Source organism: Lonchura striata, chromosome 33 (assembly GCF_050655825.1).
Source record: "Lonchura striata isolate lonStrDom1 chromosome 33, ASM5065582v1, whole genome shotgun sequence".
NCBI lineage: Eukaryota > Metazoa > Chordata > Aves > Passeriformes > Estrildidae > Lonchura > Lonchura striata.
In genome coordinates, this window is record NC_140735.1 from 7542839 (window position 1) to 7560923 (window position 18085).

An 18085-nucleotide genomic window follows, 5' to 3' on the forward strand; every position below is an offset into this window, starting at 1 on the left:
ATTTTTCCTGATTTTTCCCATTTTTTCCCATTTCCCCCATTTTTTCCCAATTTTTCCCCATTTTCCCCCTTTTTTCCTCCTTCTTTCAATTTTTTTCCCATTTTCCCCCCATTTTTCCCTGTTTTTTCCCATTTTTTCCATTTTATCCTATTTCCCCCATTTTTTCCTGTTTTTTTCCCAGTTTTTCCCCATTTTTTCCTATTTTTCCCCATTTTCCTATATTTTCCCACATATTTTGCTGGTTTTTCCCAGTTTTTTTTCCCCATTTCCTATTTTTCCCCATTTCCCCCCATTTTCCCCCATATTTTGCCATTCTTTCCCATTTTTTTCCAAATTTTCCCATTTTCCCCCATTTTCCCCATTTTTTCCCCATTTTCCCCTGTTTTTCCCATTTTCCCCATTTTTTCCCCATTTTTCCTCTTTCTTTTAATTTTTTCCCATTTTCCCCATTTTTCACCCCATTCCCAGGCACGGCGCGTGGCGTGGTGATCGCCACGGGCGACCACACGGTGATGGGGCCACTGACCCCATTTTGGGGCCATTTTGGGGCCATTCTGGGGCCATTTTGGTCTGTTTTTGTGCCATTTTCTCACTTTCCCCCCATTTTTTCCCATTTTCCCCGTTTTTGGGCCCATTCCCAGGCACGGCGCGCGGCGTGGTGATCGCCACTGGTGACCGCACGGTGATGGGGCCGCTGACCCCATTTTGGGGCCATTTTGGGGCCATTTTGGGTCCATTTTGGGTCCATTTTGGGCAGTTTTGGGCCATTTTGGTGCCATTTTCTCACTTTTCCCCCATTTTCCCATTTTCCCCATTTTTTGCCCCATTCCCAGGCACGGCGCGCGGCGTGGTGATCGCCACGGGCGACCGCACGGTGATGGGGCCGCTGACCCCATTTTGGGGCCGTTTTGGGGCCATTTTGAGTCCATTTTGGGCAGTTTTGGGCCATTTTGGTGCCATTTTCTCACTTTTCCCCCATTTTTTCCCGTTTTCCCCGTTTTTCGCCCCATTCCCAGGCACGGCGCGTGGCGTGGTGATTGCCACGGGCGACCGCACGGTGATGGGGTCCCTGATCCCATTTTGGGGCCATTTTGGGTCCATTTTGGAGCCATTTTGGGCCATTTTGGTGCCATTTTCTCACTTTTCCCCCATTTTTCCCATTTTCCCCGTTTTTCGGCCCGTTCCCAGGCACGGCGCGCGGCGTGGTGATCGCCACGGGCGACCGCACGGTGATGGGGTCACTGACCCCATTTTGGGGCCATTTTGGGGCCATTTTGGGGCCATTTTGGGTCCATTTTGGGCAGTCTGGGGCCATTTTGGTTCCATTTTCTCACTTTTCCCCCATTTTTTCCCATTTTCCCCGTTTTTCACCCCGTTCCCAGGCACGGCGCGTGGCGTGGTGATCGCCACGGGCGACCGCACGGTGATGGGGTCACTGACCCCATTTTGGGGCCATTCTGGGGCCATTTTGAGTCCATTTTGATGCAGTTTTGGGCCATTTTGGTGCCATTTTCTCACTTTTCCCCCATTTTTTCCCATTTTCCCCGTTTTTCGGCCCATTCCCAGGCACGGCGCGCGGCGTGGTGATCGCCACGGGCGACCGCACGGTGATGGGGTCACTGACCCCATTTTGGGGCCATTCTGGGGCCATTTTGGGGCCATTTTGGTCCGTTTTGGTGCCATTTTCTCACTTTTCCCCAATTTTTTCCCGTTTTCCCCGTTTTTCGGCCCGTTTCCAGGCACGGCGCGCGGCGTGGTGATCGCCACGGGCGACCGCACGATGATGGGGTCACTGACCCCATTTTGGGGCCATTCTGGGGCCATTTTGGGGCCATTTTGGGCCATTTTGGTGCCATTTTCTCACTTTTCCCCCATTTTTTCCCGTTTTTCCCGTTTTTTGCCCCGTTCCCAGGCACGGCGCGTGGCGTGGTGATCGCCACTGGCGACCGCACGGTGATGGGGTCACTGACCCCATTTTGGGGCCGTTTTGGGGCCGTTTTGGGTCCTTTTTGGGGCCATTCTGGGGCCATTTTGGGGCCATTTTGATGCAGTTTTGGTCCATTTTGGGGCCATTTTCTCACTTTTCCCCCATTTTTTCCCGTTTTTCCCATTTTTTGCCCCATTCCCAGGCACGGCGCGCGGCGTGGTGATCGCCACGGGTGACCGCACGGTGATGGGGTCACTGACCCCATTTTGGGTCCATTTTGATGCAGTTTTGGGCCATTTTGGTGCCATTTTCTCACTTTTCCCCCATTTTCCCATTTTCCCCATTTTTTGCCCCATTCCCAGGCACGGTGCGCGGCGTGGTGATCGCCACGGGCGACCGCACGGTGATGGGGTCACTGACCCCATTTTGGGGCCATTCTGGGGCCATTTTGGGGCCATTTTGGGCCATTTTGGTGCCATTTTCTCACTTTTCCCCCATTTTTTCCAGTTTTTCCCATTTTTTGCCCCATTCCCAGGCACGGCGCGCGGCGTGGTGATCGCCACGGGCGACCGCACGGTGATGGGGTCACTGACCCCATTTTGGGGCCATTCTGGGGCCATTTTGGGGCCATTTTGGGGCCGTTTTGGTCTGTTTTGGTGCCATTTTCTCACTTTTCCCCCATTTTTTCCCATTTTTCCCATTTTTCGCCCCGTTCCCAGGCACGGCGCGCGGCGTGGTGATCGCCACGGGCGACCGCACGGTGATGGGGTCACTGACCCCATTTTGGGGCCATTTTGGGTCCATTTTGGGCAGTTTTGGGCCATTTGGGTGCCATTTTCTCACTTTTCCCCCATTTTTTCCCATTTTCCCCGTTTTTCGGCCCATTCCCAGGCACGGCGCGCGGCGTGGTGATCGCCACGGGCGACCGCACGGTGATGGGGTCACTGACCCCATTTTGGGGCCATTTTGGGGCCATTTTGAGTCCATTTTGGGCAGTTTTGGGCCATTTTGGTGCCATTTTCTCACTTTTCCCCCATTTTTTCCCATTTTCCCCGTTTTTCGCCCCGTTCCCAGGCACGGCGCGCGGCGTGGTGATCGCCACGGGCGACCGCACGGTGATGGGCCGCATCGCCACGCTGGCCTCGGGGCTGGAGGTGGGCAAGACGCCGATCGCGGTGGAGATCGAGCACTTCATCCAGCTGATCACCGGCGTCGCCGTCTTCCTCGGCATCTCCTTCTTCATCCTCTCCCTCATCCTCGGCTACACCTGGCTCGAGGCCGTCATCTTCCTCATCGGCATCATCGTGGCCAACGTGCCCGAGGGGCTGCTGGCCACCGTCACCGTGAGCGGCTGGGGCAGACTGGGGGGGACTGGGATGGAGATATTGGGGATTGGGATGGACTGGGATGGAGATATTGGGGACTGGGAGGGACTGGGAGGGAGATATCGGAGACTGGGATGGACTGGGATGGAGATATTGGGGACTGGGATGGACTGGGAGGGAGATATCGGGGACTGGGAGGGACTGGGATGGAGATATTGGGGACTGGGATGGACTGGGAGGGAGATATCGGGGACTGGGAGGGACTGGGATGGAGATATTGGGGACTGGGATGGACTGGGGGGGACTGGGATGGAGATATTGGGGATTGGGATGGACTGGGATGGACTGGGAGGGACTGGGAGGGACTGGGAGGGAGATATTGGGGACTGGGATGGACTGGGACGGAGATATTGGGGACTGGGATGGACTGGGACGGAGATATTGGGGACTGGGATGGACTGGGATGGACTGGGAGGGACTGGGATGGACTGGGATGGAGATATTGGGGACTGGGAGGGACTGGGATGGACTGGGGGGGACTGGGATGGAGATATCGGGGACTGGGAGGGACTGGGAGAGACTGGGAGGGTGATATCGGGGATTGGGATGGACTGGGATGGACTGGGATGGACTGGGATGGACTGGGATGGAGATATTGGGGATTGGGATGGACTGGGAGGGACTGGGATGGACTGGGATGGAGATATTGGGGACTGGGATGGACTGGGATGGACTGGGATGGACTGGGAGGGACTGGGATGGACTGGGATGGACTGGGATGGACTGGGATGGAGATATTGGGGACTGGGAGGGACTGGGATGGACTGGGATGGAGATATCGGAGACTGGGATGGACTGGGATGGAGATATTGGGGACTGGGATGGACTGGGATGGACTGGGAGGGACTGGGATGGACTGGAATGGACTGGGATGGACTGGGATGGACTGGGACAGAGATATTGGGGACTGGGATGGACTGGGATGGACTGGGATGGACTGGGATGGAGATATTGGGGACTGGGATGGACTGGGATGGACTGGGATGGACTGGGAGGGACTGGGAACAAACTGGCATAGACTGGGAGCAAACTGGGAGGGACTGGGACAGAGATATTGGGGACTGGGATGGACTGGGAGGGACTGGGAACAAACTGGGAGGGACTGGGAACAAACTGGGAGGGACTGGGAACAAACTGGGAGGGACTGGGAGGGACTGGGAGTGACCGGCCAAGGAACTGGAGCCATTTTTGAGGGGATTTTTGGGTCCACATCCCTCAAACCAAAGCCCCCAGAGCCCCCAGACCCATTTGGGACCCTCCAGAACCCACAAAAAACCTCAAAACCCCCAAAATCCCCCCCAAAAAACCCTAAAAAACCAAAATCCCCCAAAATCCCCAAAACCCCAGAATTTGGAGATCCCTCTACCAAAGGTTCCTCAAGGCGCCTTCAGCCCCAATTTTGGGCGAATTTCTCCGGGATTTTTGGGATTTTCGCTGCACCCACCCCCAGAACTGAATCCCCCAGACCCATTTGGGACCCCAGACCCATTTGGGACCCTCCAGAACCCTCAAAAAACCCCCAAACCCCAAAATCTCCCCCAAAAAACCCAAAATCCCAGAATATGGAGATTCTTCTACCGAAGGTTCCTCAAGGTGCCTTCAGCCCCAATTTTTGGGCAAATTTCTCCGGGATTTTTGGGATCTCCAAAACGAATCCCCCAGACCCATTTGGGACCCCCCAGACCCATTTGGGACCCCCCAGACCCATTTGGGACCCCCCAGGCCCATTTGAGACCCTCCAGAACCCACAAACTCCAGAATTCAGGTGTCCCTCTACCGATGGCGCCTCAAGGTGTTTTCACCCAAATTTTGGGCGAATTTCTCCGGGATTTTTGGGATTTTCGCTGCACCCACCCCCAGAACAAATCCCCCAGACCCATTTGAGACCCCAGACCCATTTGGGACCCCCGAGACCCATTTGTGGTCCCTCCAGAACCCACAGACTCCAGAATCCAGGTGTCCCTCTACCGATGGCTCCTCAAGGTGTTTTCACCCAAATTTTGGGCAAATTTCTCCGGGATTTTTGGGATTTTCGCTGCACCCACCCCCAGAACTGAATCCCCCAGACCCATTTGGGACCCCAGACCCATTTGGGGACCCTCCAGAACCCACAGACTCCAGAATTCAGGTGTCCCTCTACCGATGGCTCCTCAAGGTGTTTTCACCCAAATTTTGGGCGAATTTCTCCGGGATTTTTGGGATTTTCGCTGCACCCACCCCCAGAACAAATCCCCCAGACCCATTTGGGACCCCAGCCCCATTTGGGACCCCCCAGACCCATTTGGGGACCCTCCAGAACCCACAGACTCCAGAATTCAGGTGTCCCTCTACCGATGGCTCCTCAAGGTATTTTCACCCAAATTTTGGGCGAATTTCTCCGGGATTTTTGGGCTCCCCAGAACAAATCCCCCAGACCCATTTGGGACCCCAGCCCCGTTTGGGACCCCAGACCCATTTGAGACCCATTTGGGACCCCCCAGACCCATTTGGGACCCTCCAGAACCCACAAACTCCAGAATCCAGGTGTCCCTCTACCGATGGCTCCTCAAGGTGTTTTCACCCAAATTTTGGGCGAATTTCTCCGGGATTTTTGGGCTCCCCAGAACGAATCCCCCAGACCCATTTGGTACCCCAGCCCCGTTTGAGACCCCAGACCCATTTGTGGTCCCTCCACAACCCACAAACTCCAGAATCCAGGTGTCCCTCTACCGATGGCTCCTCAAGGTGTTTTCACCCAAATTTTGGGCGAATTTCTCCGGGATTTTTGGGCTCCCCAGAACGAATCCCCCAGACCCATTTGGGACCCCAGCCCCGTTTGGGACCCCCAGGTGTGCCTGACGCTGACGGCCAAGCGCATGGCCCGGAAGAACTGCCTGGTGAAGAACCTGGAGGCCGTGGAGACGCTGGGCTCCACCTCCACCATCTGCTCCGACAAGACCGGGACCCTCACCCAGAACCGCATGACCGTGGCCCACATGTGGTTCGACAACCAGATCCACGAGGCCGACACCACCGAGGACCAGTCTGGTGCGCGGGGCCGGACTGGGAGGGACTGGGAGCCACTGGGAGGGACTGGGAGGGACTGGGAGGGACTGGGAGGGACTGGGAGGGGAAAATGGGGAGGTTTTGGGGGCATTTTGGGGTGTTTTGGGGCCTTGGAGGGTGAACTGAGGGAGTTTTGGGGGCGCTGAGAGGGACTGGGAGGGACTGGGAGGGACTGGGAGGGACTGGGAGGGACTGGGAGGGAACTGGGAGGGAACTGGGAGGGACTGGGAGGGACTGGGAGGGAAATGGGAGGGACTGGGAGGGACTGGGATGGACTGGGAGGGACTGGGAGCCACTGGGAGGGACTGGGAGGGAACTGGGAGGGACTGGGAGGGACTGGGAGGGAACTGGGTGGGAACTGGGAGGGACTGGGAGGGACTGGGAGGGAACTGGGAGGGACTGGGAGGGAACTGGGAGGGACTGGGAGGGAACTGGGAGGGACTGGGAGTGACTGGGAGGGACTGGGAGGGAACTGGGAGGGACTGGGAGGGACTGGGAGGGAACTGGGAGGGAACTGGGATGGACTGGGATGGACTGGGATGGACTGGGAGGGACTGGGAGCCACTGGGAGGGACTGGGAGGGACTGGGAGGGACTGGGAGGGACTGGGAGGGAACTGGGAGGGACTGGGAGGGAACTGGGATGGACTGGGAGGGACTGGGAGGGAACTGGGAGGGACTGGGAGGGACTGGGAGGGACTGGGAGGGAACTGGGAGGGAACTGGGAGGGACTGGGAGGGACTGGGATGGACTGGGATGGACTGGGAGGGACTGGGCAGGAGAGGAGGGTGAGGAGGATGGGAATTCGGTGCAGTTTGGGGAGTTTTGGGGCATTTTGGGGAGTTTTGGGGAGTTTCAGGGCATTTTGGGGAGTTTTGGGGAGTTTTGGGGTGTTTTGGGGAGTTTTGGGGAGTTTCAGGGCATTTTGGGGAGTTTTGGGGTGATTTGGGGAGTTTTGGGGAGTTCTGAGGCAGTTTGGGGAGTTTTGGGATGTTTTGGGGAGTTTTGTGGTGATTTGGGGAGTTCTGGGGAGTTTTGGGGCAGTTTGGGGAGTTCTGGGTAGTTTTGGGGCAGTTTGGGGAGTTTTAGGGAGTTTTGCGGTGATTTGGGGGCAGTTTGGGGAGTTCTGGAGAGTTTTGGGGCGTTTTGGGGAGTTTTGTGGCGATTTGGGGAGATTTGGGGAGTTTTGGGGCATTTTGGGGAGTTTTGGGGAGTTTTGGGGTGATTTGGGGGCAGTTTGGGGCTGGAAACTTCACCGAACCGGTCCGTACCGATCTGTACTGGTCCGAACCGGTCCGAACTGGTCCGAACGGGTCCGAACCGGTCTGAACCGGCCGAACCGGTCCGAACGGGTCCAAACTGGTCCGAACCGGTCTGAACCGGTCCGAACGGGTCCGAACGGGTCCGAACGGGTCCGAACGGGTCTGAACCGATCCGAACCGGTCCAAACCGGTCCAAACCGGTCCGAACGGGTCCGAACGGGTCCAAACCGGTCTGAACCGGTCCGAACCGGTCCGAACGGGTCCGAACGGGTCCGAACGGGTCCCGCAGGCACGGCGTTCGACAAGAGCTCGCCCACGTGGGTGGCGCTGAGCCACATCGCCGGGCTCTGCAACCGCGCCGTCTTCAAGGGCGGCCAGGAGAACGTGCCCATCCTCAAGGTGCGCGGGGCGCGTGGAATTCTGGGGATTTGGGATTTTGGGAATTTTTGGGGATTTTGTTGGGATTTTTTGGGGATTTTTTTGGGTTTTTTGGGGATTTTTTTGGGATTTTTTGGGGATTTTTTGGGGATTTTTTGGGTTTTTTTGGGGATTTTTTGGGGATTTTTTGGGGATTTTTTGGGGATTTTTTTGGGTTTTTTGGGGTTATTTTGGGGGATTTTTTTGGGATTTTTTGGGATTTTTTTGGGATTTTTTTGGGATTTTTTGGGGGTTTTTGGGGATTTTTTTGGGATTTTTTGGGGTTATTTTGGGAAATTTTTTTGGGGTTATTTTGGGGGATTTTTTTGGGGTTATTTTGGGGGATTTTTTTGGGTTTTTTTTGGGGTTATTTTGGGGGATTTTTTTGGGATTTTTTGGGATTTTTTTGGGGTTTTTTGGGGATTTTTTGGGGTGTTTTGGGGTTTTTTTTTGGGGGGGAGTTTTTGGGGATATTTTGGGGGATTTTTTGGGGACTTTTTGGGATTTTTTGGGGATTTTTGGAGATTTTTTGGGGTTTTTTGGGGATTCTTTCTTTGGGGGGGAGTTTTTGGGGATATTTTGGGGGATTTCTTTGGGATTTTTTTTTGATTTTTTGGGGTTATTTTGGGGGATTTTTTTGGGATTTTTTTGGGATTTTTTTGGGATTTTTTGGGGGATTTTTTTGGGATTTTTTGGGGGTTTTTTGGGATGTTTTTGGGATTTTTGGGGGGGATTTTTTTGGGGTTATTTTGGGGGATTTTTTTTTTATTTTATTTTTTGGGATTTTTTGGGGTTTTTTGGGTTTTATTGGGATTTTTGAGGGATGGGGTGGGGTTTTTGTTGAGGGGATTTTGGAATTCTTGAATTTTGAGGCACAAACCACAAATTTCTGGTTTCCAGATTTTGGGTCACAAATTCTGTATTTTGGGTCACAAACTTCGTATTTTGGGTCACAAATTGCGTATTTTGGGTCACAAACTCCACATTTTGGGTCACAAATTGCGTATTTTGGGTCACAAATTGCGTATTTTGGGTCACAAATTGCATATTTTGGGTCACAAACTCCGCATTTTGGGTCACAAATTGCATATTTTGGGTCACAAATTCTGTATTTTGGGTCACAAATTGAATATTTTGGGTCACAAATTCTGAATTTTGGGTCACGAATTGCATATTTTGGGTCATAAATTCTGGATTTTGGGTGACAAATTCTGGATTTTGTGTCACAAATTGCATATTTTGGGTGACAAATTCTGGATTTTGGGTGACAAACTGCACATTTTGGGTCACAAATTCTGGATTTTGGGTCACAAACTGCACATTTTGGGTCACAAATTCTGGATTTTGGGTCACAAATTGCATATTTTGGGTCACAAATTCCGTATTTTGGGTCATGAATTGCATATTTTGGGTGACAAATTCTGGATTTTGGGTCACAAATTCTGGATTTTGGGTCACAAATTCTGGATTTTGGGTGACAAACTGCACATTTTGGGTCACAAATTCCGTATTTTGGGTCACAAATTGCATATTTTGGGTGACAAATTCTGGATTTTGGGTGACAAATTGCATATTTTGGGTGACAAATTCTGTATTTTGGGTCACAAATTCTGGATTTTGGGTCACAAATTCTGGATTTTGGGTGACAAATTCTGGATTTTGGGTGACAAATTCTGGATTTTGGGTGACAAACTCCGCATTTTGTGTCACAAATTCTGGATTTTGGGTCAAAAATTGCATATTTTGGGTGACAAATTCCGTATTTTGGGTGACAAATTGCATATTTTGGGTCACAAATTCTGGATTTTGGGTGACAAATTCTGGATTTTGGGTGACAAACTGCGCATTTTGGGTCACAAATTCTGGATTTTGGGTGACAAATTCTGGATTTTGGGTGACAAATTCTGGATTTTGGGTGACAAACTGCGCATTTTGGGTCCCAGCGCGACGTGGCCGGCGACGCCTCCGAGTCGGCGCTGCTCAAGTGCATCGAGCTCTCCTCGGGCTCCGTCAAGGTCATGCGGGAGCGCAACAAGAAAGTGGCCGAGATCCCCTTCAACTCCACCAACAAGTACCAGGTACCCAAAAACCCCCCAAAAACACCCAAAAAACACCCAAAACCCACCAAAACCACCCCAAAACCATCCAAAAAACACCCCAAAACACCAAAAACACCCAAAACCCCCCAAAAAACCCCCAAAAACCACCCAAAAATCCCAAAATGGACCGAGATCCCCTTCAACTCCACCAACAAGTACCAGGTACCCAAAAACCCCCAAAAAACACCCAAAAAACACCCAAAACCCACCAAAACCACCCCAAAACCATCCAAAAAACACCCCAAAAACACCAAAAAACCCAAAAACCCCCAAAAAACCCCCAAAAACCACCCAAAAATCCCAAAATGGACCGAGATCCCCTTCAACTCCACCAACAAGTACCAGGTACCCAAAAACCCCCAAAAAACACCCCAAAAACACCAAAAACACCCAAAAAACCCCAAAAAACCCCCAAAAACCACCCAAAAATCCCAAAATGGCCTGAGATCCCCCTCAACTCCACCAACAAGTACCAGGTACCCAAAAACCCCCAAAAAACACCCAAAAAACACCCAAAAACCACCAAAAAACCCCGATGAGAACCCAAAAATCCCAATAGGAACCCAAAAACCCCCAGGGGAACCCAAAAAAACCCAGGGGAACCCAAAAAATGCTAGGGGAACCTGAAAAAAACCAAAAATCCTGATGAGAACCCAAAAATCCTCATGGGAACCCAAAAACCCCCAAAAAACACCCAAAACCCACCAAAACCACCCAAAAACCCCCCAAAAACCACCCAAAAATCCCAAAATGGCCTGAGATCCCCCTCAACTCCACCAACAAGTACCAGGTACCCCAAAAAACCTCAAAAACACCCAAAACCACCCAAAAACCACCCAAAAATCCCCAAAAATGGGCCGAGATCTCCTTCAACTCCACCAACAAGTACCAGGTACCCCAAAACCCCCAAAAAACACCCAAAAAACACCCAAAAATCACCAAAAACACACAAAACCACCCAAAAAACACCAAAAATACCAAAAACACCCAAAACCCCCCAAAAAACCCCCAAAAAACACCAAAAAAACCCGATGAGAACCCAAAAATCCCAATAGGAACCCCAAAACCCCCAGGGGAACCTGAAAAAAAACCAAAATCCTGATGAGAACCCAAAAATCCTCATGGGAACCCAAAAACCCCCAGAGAAACCTGAAAAACACCCAAAAATCCCAAAAATAGGCCAAGATCTCCTTCAACTCCACCAACAAGTACCAGGTACCCCAAAAACCCCCCCAAAATACCCAAAACACCCAAAAACACCCAAAAATCCCCCAAAAATGGGATGAAATCCCCTTCAACTCCACCAACAAGTACCAGGTACCCCAAAAACCCCCCAAAATACCCAAAAACACCCAAAAAACCACCCAAAAATCCCGACAGGAACCCAAAAACCCGCAGAGGAACCTGAAAACCCCAAAACCCCCATTTTTCACCCCAAATCTCCATCCACGAGACCGAGCACCCCAAACGACCCCTTTAAAAATACCCCAAAAATTCAATTTATTCCACTAAAACTCCATATTTTCCCCACCCGGGTGCCCTGAACCCCCCACGAGGAACATCCCGAAAATCCCCGAAATTCACAAAAACCCAAAATCGCCGTTTTTCACCCCAGCTCTCCATCCACGAGACCGAGGACCCCAACGACAACCGGTACCTGCTGGTGATGAAGGGCGCGCCCGAGCGAATCCTGGACCGCTGCTCCACCATCCTGCTGCAGGGCAAGGAGCAGCCACTGGACGAGGAGATGAAGGAGGCCTTCCAGAACGCCTACCTGGAGCTGGGCGGGCTGGGGGAAAGAGTCCTCGGTCAGATTTTGGGGGAAATTCCCACGATTTTGGGTTTTTTTGCTGATTTTTACCATTTTCGGGTGATTTTTGGTGGTTTTTTGGGGGTTTTGTGGGGTGTGTTTGGAGGTTGGATGAAGGAGGCCTTCCAGAACGCCTACCTGGAGCTGGGCGGGCTGGGGGAGCGCGTCCTCGGTCAGATTTTGGGGGAAATTCCCACGATTTTGGGGTTTTTTGGTGGTTTTTACCATTTTTGGGTGATTTTTGGTGGTTTTTGGGGTTTTTTGGGGGTTTTGTGGGGTGTTTTTGGAGGTTGGATGAAGGAGGCCTTCCAGAACGCCTACCTGGAGCTGGGCGGGCTGGGCGAGCGCGTCCTCGGTCAGATTTTGGGGGAAATTCCCACGATTTTGGGGTTTTTTGGTGATTTTTACCATTTTCGGGTGATTTTTGGGGTTTTTTGGGGGTTTTGTGGGGTGTTTTTGGAGGTTGGATGAAGGAGGCCTTCCAGAACGCCTACCTGGAGCTGGGCGGGCTGGGCGAGCGCGTCCTCGGTCAGATTTTGGGGGAAATTCCCACCGTTTTGGGGGTTTTTGGTGATTTTTACCATTTTCGGGTGATTTTTGGTGGTTTTTGGGGTTTTTTGGGGGTTTTGTGGGGTGTTTTTGGAGGTTGGATGAAGGAGGCCTTCCAGAACGCCTACCTGGAGCTGGGCGGGCTGGGGGAGCGCGTCCTCGGTCAGATTTTGGGGGAAATTCCCACGATTTTGGGGTTTTTTGGTGATTTTTACCATTTTCGGGTGATTTTTGGTGGTTTTTGGGGTTTTTTGGGGGTTTTGTGGGGTGTTTTGGGAGGTTGGATGAAGGAGGCCTTCCAGAACGCCTACCTGGAGCTGGGCGGGCTGGGCGAAAGAGTCCTCGGTCAGATTTTGGGCGAAATTCCCACGATTTTGGGGTTTTTTGCTGATTTTTACCATTTCTGGGTGATTTTTGGTGGTTTTTTGGGTTTTTTTGGGGGTTTTGTGGGGTGTTTTTGGAGGTTGGATGAAGGAGGCCTTCCAGAACGCCTACCTGGAGCTGGGCGGGCTGGGGGAAAGAGTCCTCGGTCAGATTTTGGGGGAAATTCCCACGATTTTGGGGTTTTTTGCTGATTTTTACCATTTTCGGGTGATTTTTGGTGGTTTTTTGGGGTTTTTTGGGGTGTTTTGGAGGTTGGATGAAGGAGGCCTTCCAGAACGCCTACCTGGAGCTGGGCGGGCTGGGGGAAAGAGTCCTCGGTCAGATTTTGGGGGAAATTCCCACGATTTTGGGGTTTTTTGCTGATTTTTACCATTTTCGGGTGATTTTTGGTGGTTTTTGGGGTTTTTTGGGGGTTTTGTGGGGTGTTTTTGGAGGTTGGATGAAGGAGGCCTTCCAGAACGCCTACCTGGAGCTGGGCGGGCTGGGGGAAAGAGTCCTCGGTCAGATTTTGGGGGAAATTCCCACGATTTTGGGGTTTTTTGCTGATTTTTACCATTTTCGGGTGATTTTTGGTGGTTTTTTGGGGGTTTTGTGGGGTGTTTTTGGAGGTTGGATGAAGGAGGCCTTCCAGAACGCCTACCTGGAGCTGGGCGGGCTGGGGGAAAGAGTCCTCGGTCAGATTTTGGGGGAAATTCCCGCCGTTTTGGGGTTTTTTGGAATTTTTTTACATTTTTAGCGTTTTTTGCTTTTTTTTGAAGTTTTTTGTGGTGATTTTTGGGTGATTTTGGGGTGATTTTTGGGGTGGTTTTTGGGGTGATTTTGGGTTGATTTAAGGGGGATTTTGGGGGACTTGGGGACTCCAGGATTTCGGGGTATTTCCGTGCCTCCACAGAGGATTTTTGGGGTGATTTTGGGGTGATTTGGGGGGACTTGGGGACTCCAGGATTTCGGGGTTTTTCCGTGCCTCCACAGAGGATTTTTGGGGTGATTTTGGGGTGATTTGGGGGGACTTGGGGACTCCAGGATTTCGGGGTTTTTCCGTGCCTCCACAGAGGATTTTTGGGGTGATTTTGGGGGGATTTTGGGGGGATTTTGGGGGGATTTTGGGGGATTTGGTGACTCCAGGATTTCGGGGTTTTTCCGTGCCTCCAGAGAGGATTTTTGGGGTGATTTCTGGGTGATTTTGGGGTGATTTGGGGGGATTTGGGGACTCCAGGATTTCGGGGTTTTTCTGTGCCTCCAGAGAGGATTTTTGGGGTGATTTCTGGATGATTTTGGGGTGATTTTTGGGTGATTTTGGGGGGATTTTGGGGGATTTGGGGACTCCAGGATTTCGGGGTTTTTCCGTGCCTCCACAGAGGATTTTTGGGGTGATTTCTGGGTGATTTTGGCAGGTTTCTGCCACTTCTACCTGCCCGAGGAGCAATACCCCAAGGGCTTCGCCTTCGACTGCGACGACGTCAACTTCGCCACCGACAACCTCTGCTTCGTGGGGCTCATGTCCATGATCGACCCGCCCCGCGCCGCCGTGCCCGACGCCGTCGGCAAGTGCCGCAGCGCCGGCATCAAGGTGGGACCCCCGAACCGCCCCCGGGTCCCCCCGGACCCCCAAGTCCCCCCCGGGACCCCCAAATCCTCCCCAAATTCCCCCTGAGCTTCCCTGCCCTGTCCCGCTGCTGTCAGCACTTTGGGTACCCAAAACGCCCAAAATCTTCCCCAAAAACCCCAAAATCTCTCCCAGAGACCCTCAAGACCACCTCTCAAATCTCCCAGACCCCCGGGACCCCCAAACTTCCCCCCCAAATCCCTGCTGGCACCCCCAAATCCTCCCCGAATTCCCCCTGAGCTTCCCTGCCCTGTCCCGCTGCTGTCGGCACTTTGGGTACCCAAAACCCCCAAAATCTTCCCTGAAAACCCCAAAATCTCTCCCAGAGACCCTCAAGACCCCCTCTCAAATCTCCCAGACCCCCGGGACCCCCAAATTGCCCCCCCAAATCCCTGCTGGCACCCCAAAATCCTCCCCAAATTCCCCCTGAGCTTCCCTGCCCTGTGCCTCTGCTGTCGGCACTTTGGGTACCCAAAACCCCCAAAATCTTCCCTGAAAACCCCAAAATCTCTCCCAGAGACCCTCAAGACCCCCTCTCAAATCTCCCAGACCCCCGGGACCCCCAAATTGCCCCCCCAAATCCCTGCTGGCACCCCAAAATCCTCCCCAAATTCCCCCTGAGCTTCCCTGCCCTGTGCCTCTGCTGTCGGCACTTTGGGTACCCAAAACCCCCAAAATCTTCCCCAAAACCCCAAAATCTCTCCCAGACACCCTCAAGACCACCTCTCAAATCTCCCAGACCCCCGGGACCCCCAAACTGCCTCCCCAAATCCCTGCTGGCACCCCAAAATCCTCCCCGAATTTCCCCAGAGCTTTCCTGCCCTGTGCCTCTGCTGTCGGCACTTTGGGTACCCAAAACCCCCAAAATCTTCCCTGAAAACCCCAAAATCCTCCCCCAAAACCCCAAAATCTCTCCCTGACCCTCTCAGGACCACCTCCCAAAATCTCCCAGACATCTCAGACCCCCAAACCACCCCCAGAATCCCCCCCGGGACCCCCAAATCCCCCCCCGGGACCCCCAAATCCCCCCAAATTCCCCCTGAACTTCCCTGCCCTGTTCTTCTGCTGTCGGCATTTTCTGTACCCAAAACCCCCAAAATCTTCCCCAAAAACCCCAAAATCTCTCCCAGACACCCTCAAGACCCCCTCCCAAATCTCTCAGACCCCCGGGACCCCCAAACTGCCCCCCCAAATCCCTGCTGGGACCCCCGAATCCCCCCCAAATTCCCCCTGAGCTTCCCTGTCCCGTCCCGCTGCTGTCAGCATTTTCCATACCCAAAACCCCCCAAATCACCCCCAAATCCTCCCCAAAACCCCAAAATCTCTCCCTGACCCTCTCAGGACCCCCTCCCAAATCTCCCAGACATCTCAGACCCCCCACAAATTCCCCTCGGGATCCTCAAATCCCCCCCAAATTCCCCCTGAGCTTCTCCACCCTGTCCTTCTGCTGTTGGCACTTTGGGTACCCAAAACCCCAAAATCTTCCCCAAAAACCCCAAAATCTTCCACCAAAACCCCCAAATCCTCCCCCAAAACCCCAAATCCTCCCAAAAACCCCAAATCCTCCCCAAAACCCCCCGCAGGTGATCATGGTGACCGGTGACCACCCCATCACGGCCAAGGCCATCGCCAAGGGCGTGGGGATCATCTCCGAGGGCAACGAGACCGTGGAGGACATCGCGGCGCGCCTCAACATCCCCGTCAGCCAGGTGAACCCCAGGTGAGCCCCAGGTGAGATCTGGGGAGCCCCAGGTGAGCCCCAGGTGAGATCTGGGGAGCCCCAGGTGAGATTTGGGGAGCCCCAGGTCAGCCAGGTGAGCCCCAGGTGAGATTTGGGGAGCCCCAGGTGAGCCCCAGGTCAGCCAGGTGAGCTCCAGGTGAGCCCCAGGTCATCCAGGTGAGCTCCAGGTGATATTTGGGAGCCCCAGGTGAGCCCCAGGCCAGCCAGGTGAGCCCCAGGTGAGCCCCAGGTCAGCCAGGTGAGCCCCAGGTGAGATTTGGGGAGCCCCAGGTGAGCCCCAGGTGAGATTTGGAGCCCCAGGTGAGATTTGGGGAGCCCCAGGTGAGCTCCAGGTGAGATTTGGGGAGCCCCAGGCCAGCCAGGTGAGCCCCAGGTGAGCCCCAGGTGAGATTTGGGGAGCCCCAGGTGAGATTTGGGAGCCCCAGGTGAGCCCCAGGTGAGATTTGGGAGCCCCAGGTGAGCCCCAGGTGAGCCCCAGGTGAGCCCCAGGTGAGATTTGGGGAGCCCCAGGTGAGCCCCAGGTCAGCCAGGTGAACCCCAGATGAGCCCCAGGTGAGATTTGGGGAGCCCCAGGTGAGCCCCAGGTGAGATTTGGGGAACCCCAGGTGAGCCCCAGGTGAGATTTGGGAGCCCCAGGTGAGCCCCAGGCCAGCCAGGTGAGCCCCAGGTGAGCCCCAGATCAGCCAGGTGAACCCCAGGTGAGCCCCAGGTGAGATCTGGGGAGCCCCAGGTGAGCCCCAGGTGAGATTTGGGAGCCCCAGGTGAGCCCCAGATCAGCCAGGTGAGCTCCAGGTGAGATTTGGGAGACCCAGGTGAACCCCAGGTGAGATTTGGGAGACCCAGGTGAGCCCCAGGTGAAATTTGGGGAGCCCCAGGTGAGATTTGGGGAGCCCCAGGTGAGCCCCAGGTGAGATTTGGGAGCCCCAGGTGAGCCCCAGATCAGCCAGGTGAGCTCCAGGTGAGATTTGGGGAGCCCCAGGTGAGATTTGGGGAGCCCCAGGTGAGCCCCAGGTGAGATTTGGGGAGCCCCAGGTGAGCCCCAGGCCAGCCAGGTGAGCCCCAGGTGAGCCCCAGGTGAGATTTGGGAGCCCCAGGTGAGCCCCAGGTGGGGTCTCAGAGACATTTTCGGGGTTTCAGAGCCATTTTTGGGGTTCCTGTGCAATTTTTGGAGTTTCCAAGTCGCTTTTGGGTGCGGTTCCGGGGTTTTTGGGATTCCTGAGCCATTTTTGGGTGCGATTCCGGGGATTTGGGGATTCCTGAGCCGTTTTTGGGTGCGATTCCGGGGATTTGGGGATTCCTGAGCCGTTTTTGGGTGCGATTCCGGGGTTTTTGGGATTTCTGAGCCATTTTTGGGTGCGATTCCGGGGTTTTTGGGATTCCTGAGCCATTTTTGGGTGCGATTCCGGGGATTTGGGGATTCCTGAGCTGTTTTTGGGTGCGATTCCGGGGATTTGGGGATTCCTGAGCCGTTTTTGGGTGCGATTCCGGGGATTTGGGGATTCCTGAGCCGTTTTTGGGTGCGATTCCGGAGTTTTTGGGATTTCTGAGCCGTTTTTGGGTGCGATTCCGGGGTTTTTGGGATTCCTGAGCCATTTTTGGGTGCGATTCCGGGGATTTGGGGATTCCTGAGCCATTTTTGGGTGCAATTCCGGGGATTTGGGGATTCCTGAGCCGTTTTTGGGTGCGATTCCGGGGATTTGGGGATTCCTGAGCCGTTTTTGGGTGCGATTCCAGGGTTTTTGGGATTTCTGAGCCGTTTTTGGGTGCGATTCTGGGGTTTTCGGGATTCCTGAGCTGTTTTTGGGTGCGATTCCGGGGTTTTTGGGGATTCCTGAGCCGTTTTTGGGTGCGATTCCGGGGAT

The 18085-nt window shown here is 53.7% G+C and overlaps 1 protein-coding gene across 2 annotated transcripts in view; it reads left to right on the plus strand.

The window, feature by feature from the left end:
• Window positions 1–18085, plus strand: part of ATP1A3 (ATPase Na+/K+ transporting subunit alpha 3) — a 54823-nt gene that overhangs the window by 19118 nt on the left and 17620 nt on the right. For both annotated transcript variants that reach the window (XM_077789801.2, XM_077789802.2), the window contains exons 8-14: window positions 3002–3270; window positions 6141–6339; window positions 7907–8016; window positions 9978–10112; window positions 11749–11941; window positions 14271–14446; window positions 16066–16202. In XM_077789801.2, the coding sequence (XP_077645927.1) occupies window positions 3002–3270; window positions 6141–6339; window positions 7907–8016; window positions 9978–10112; window positions 11749–11941; window positions 14271–14446; window positions 16066–16202 (1219 nt within the window). The remainder of the gene's footprint in view (window positions 1–3001; window positions 3271–6140; window positions 6340–7906; window positions 8017–9977; window positions 10113–11748; window positions 11942–14270; window positions 14447–16065; window positions 16203–18085) is intronic.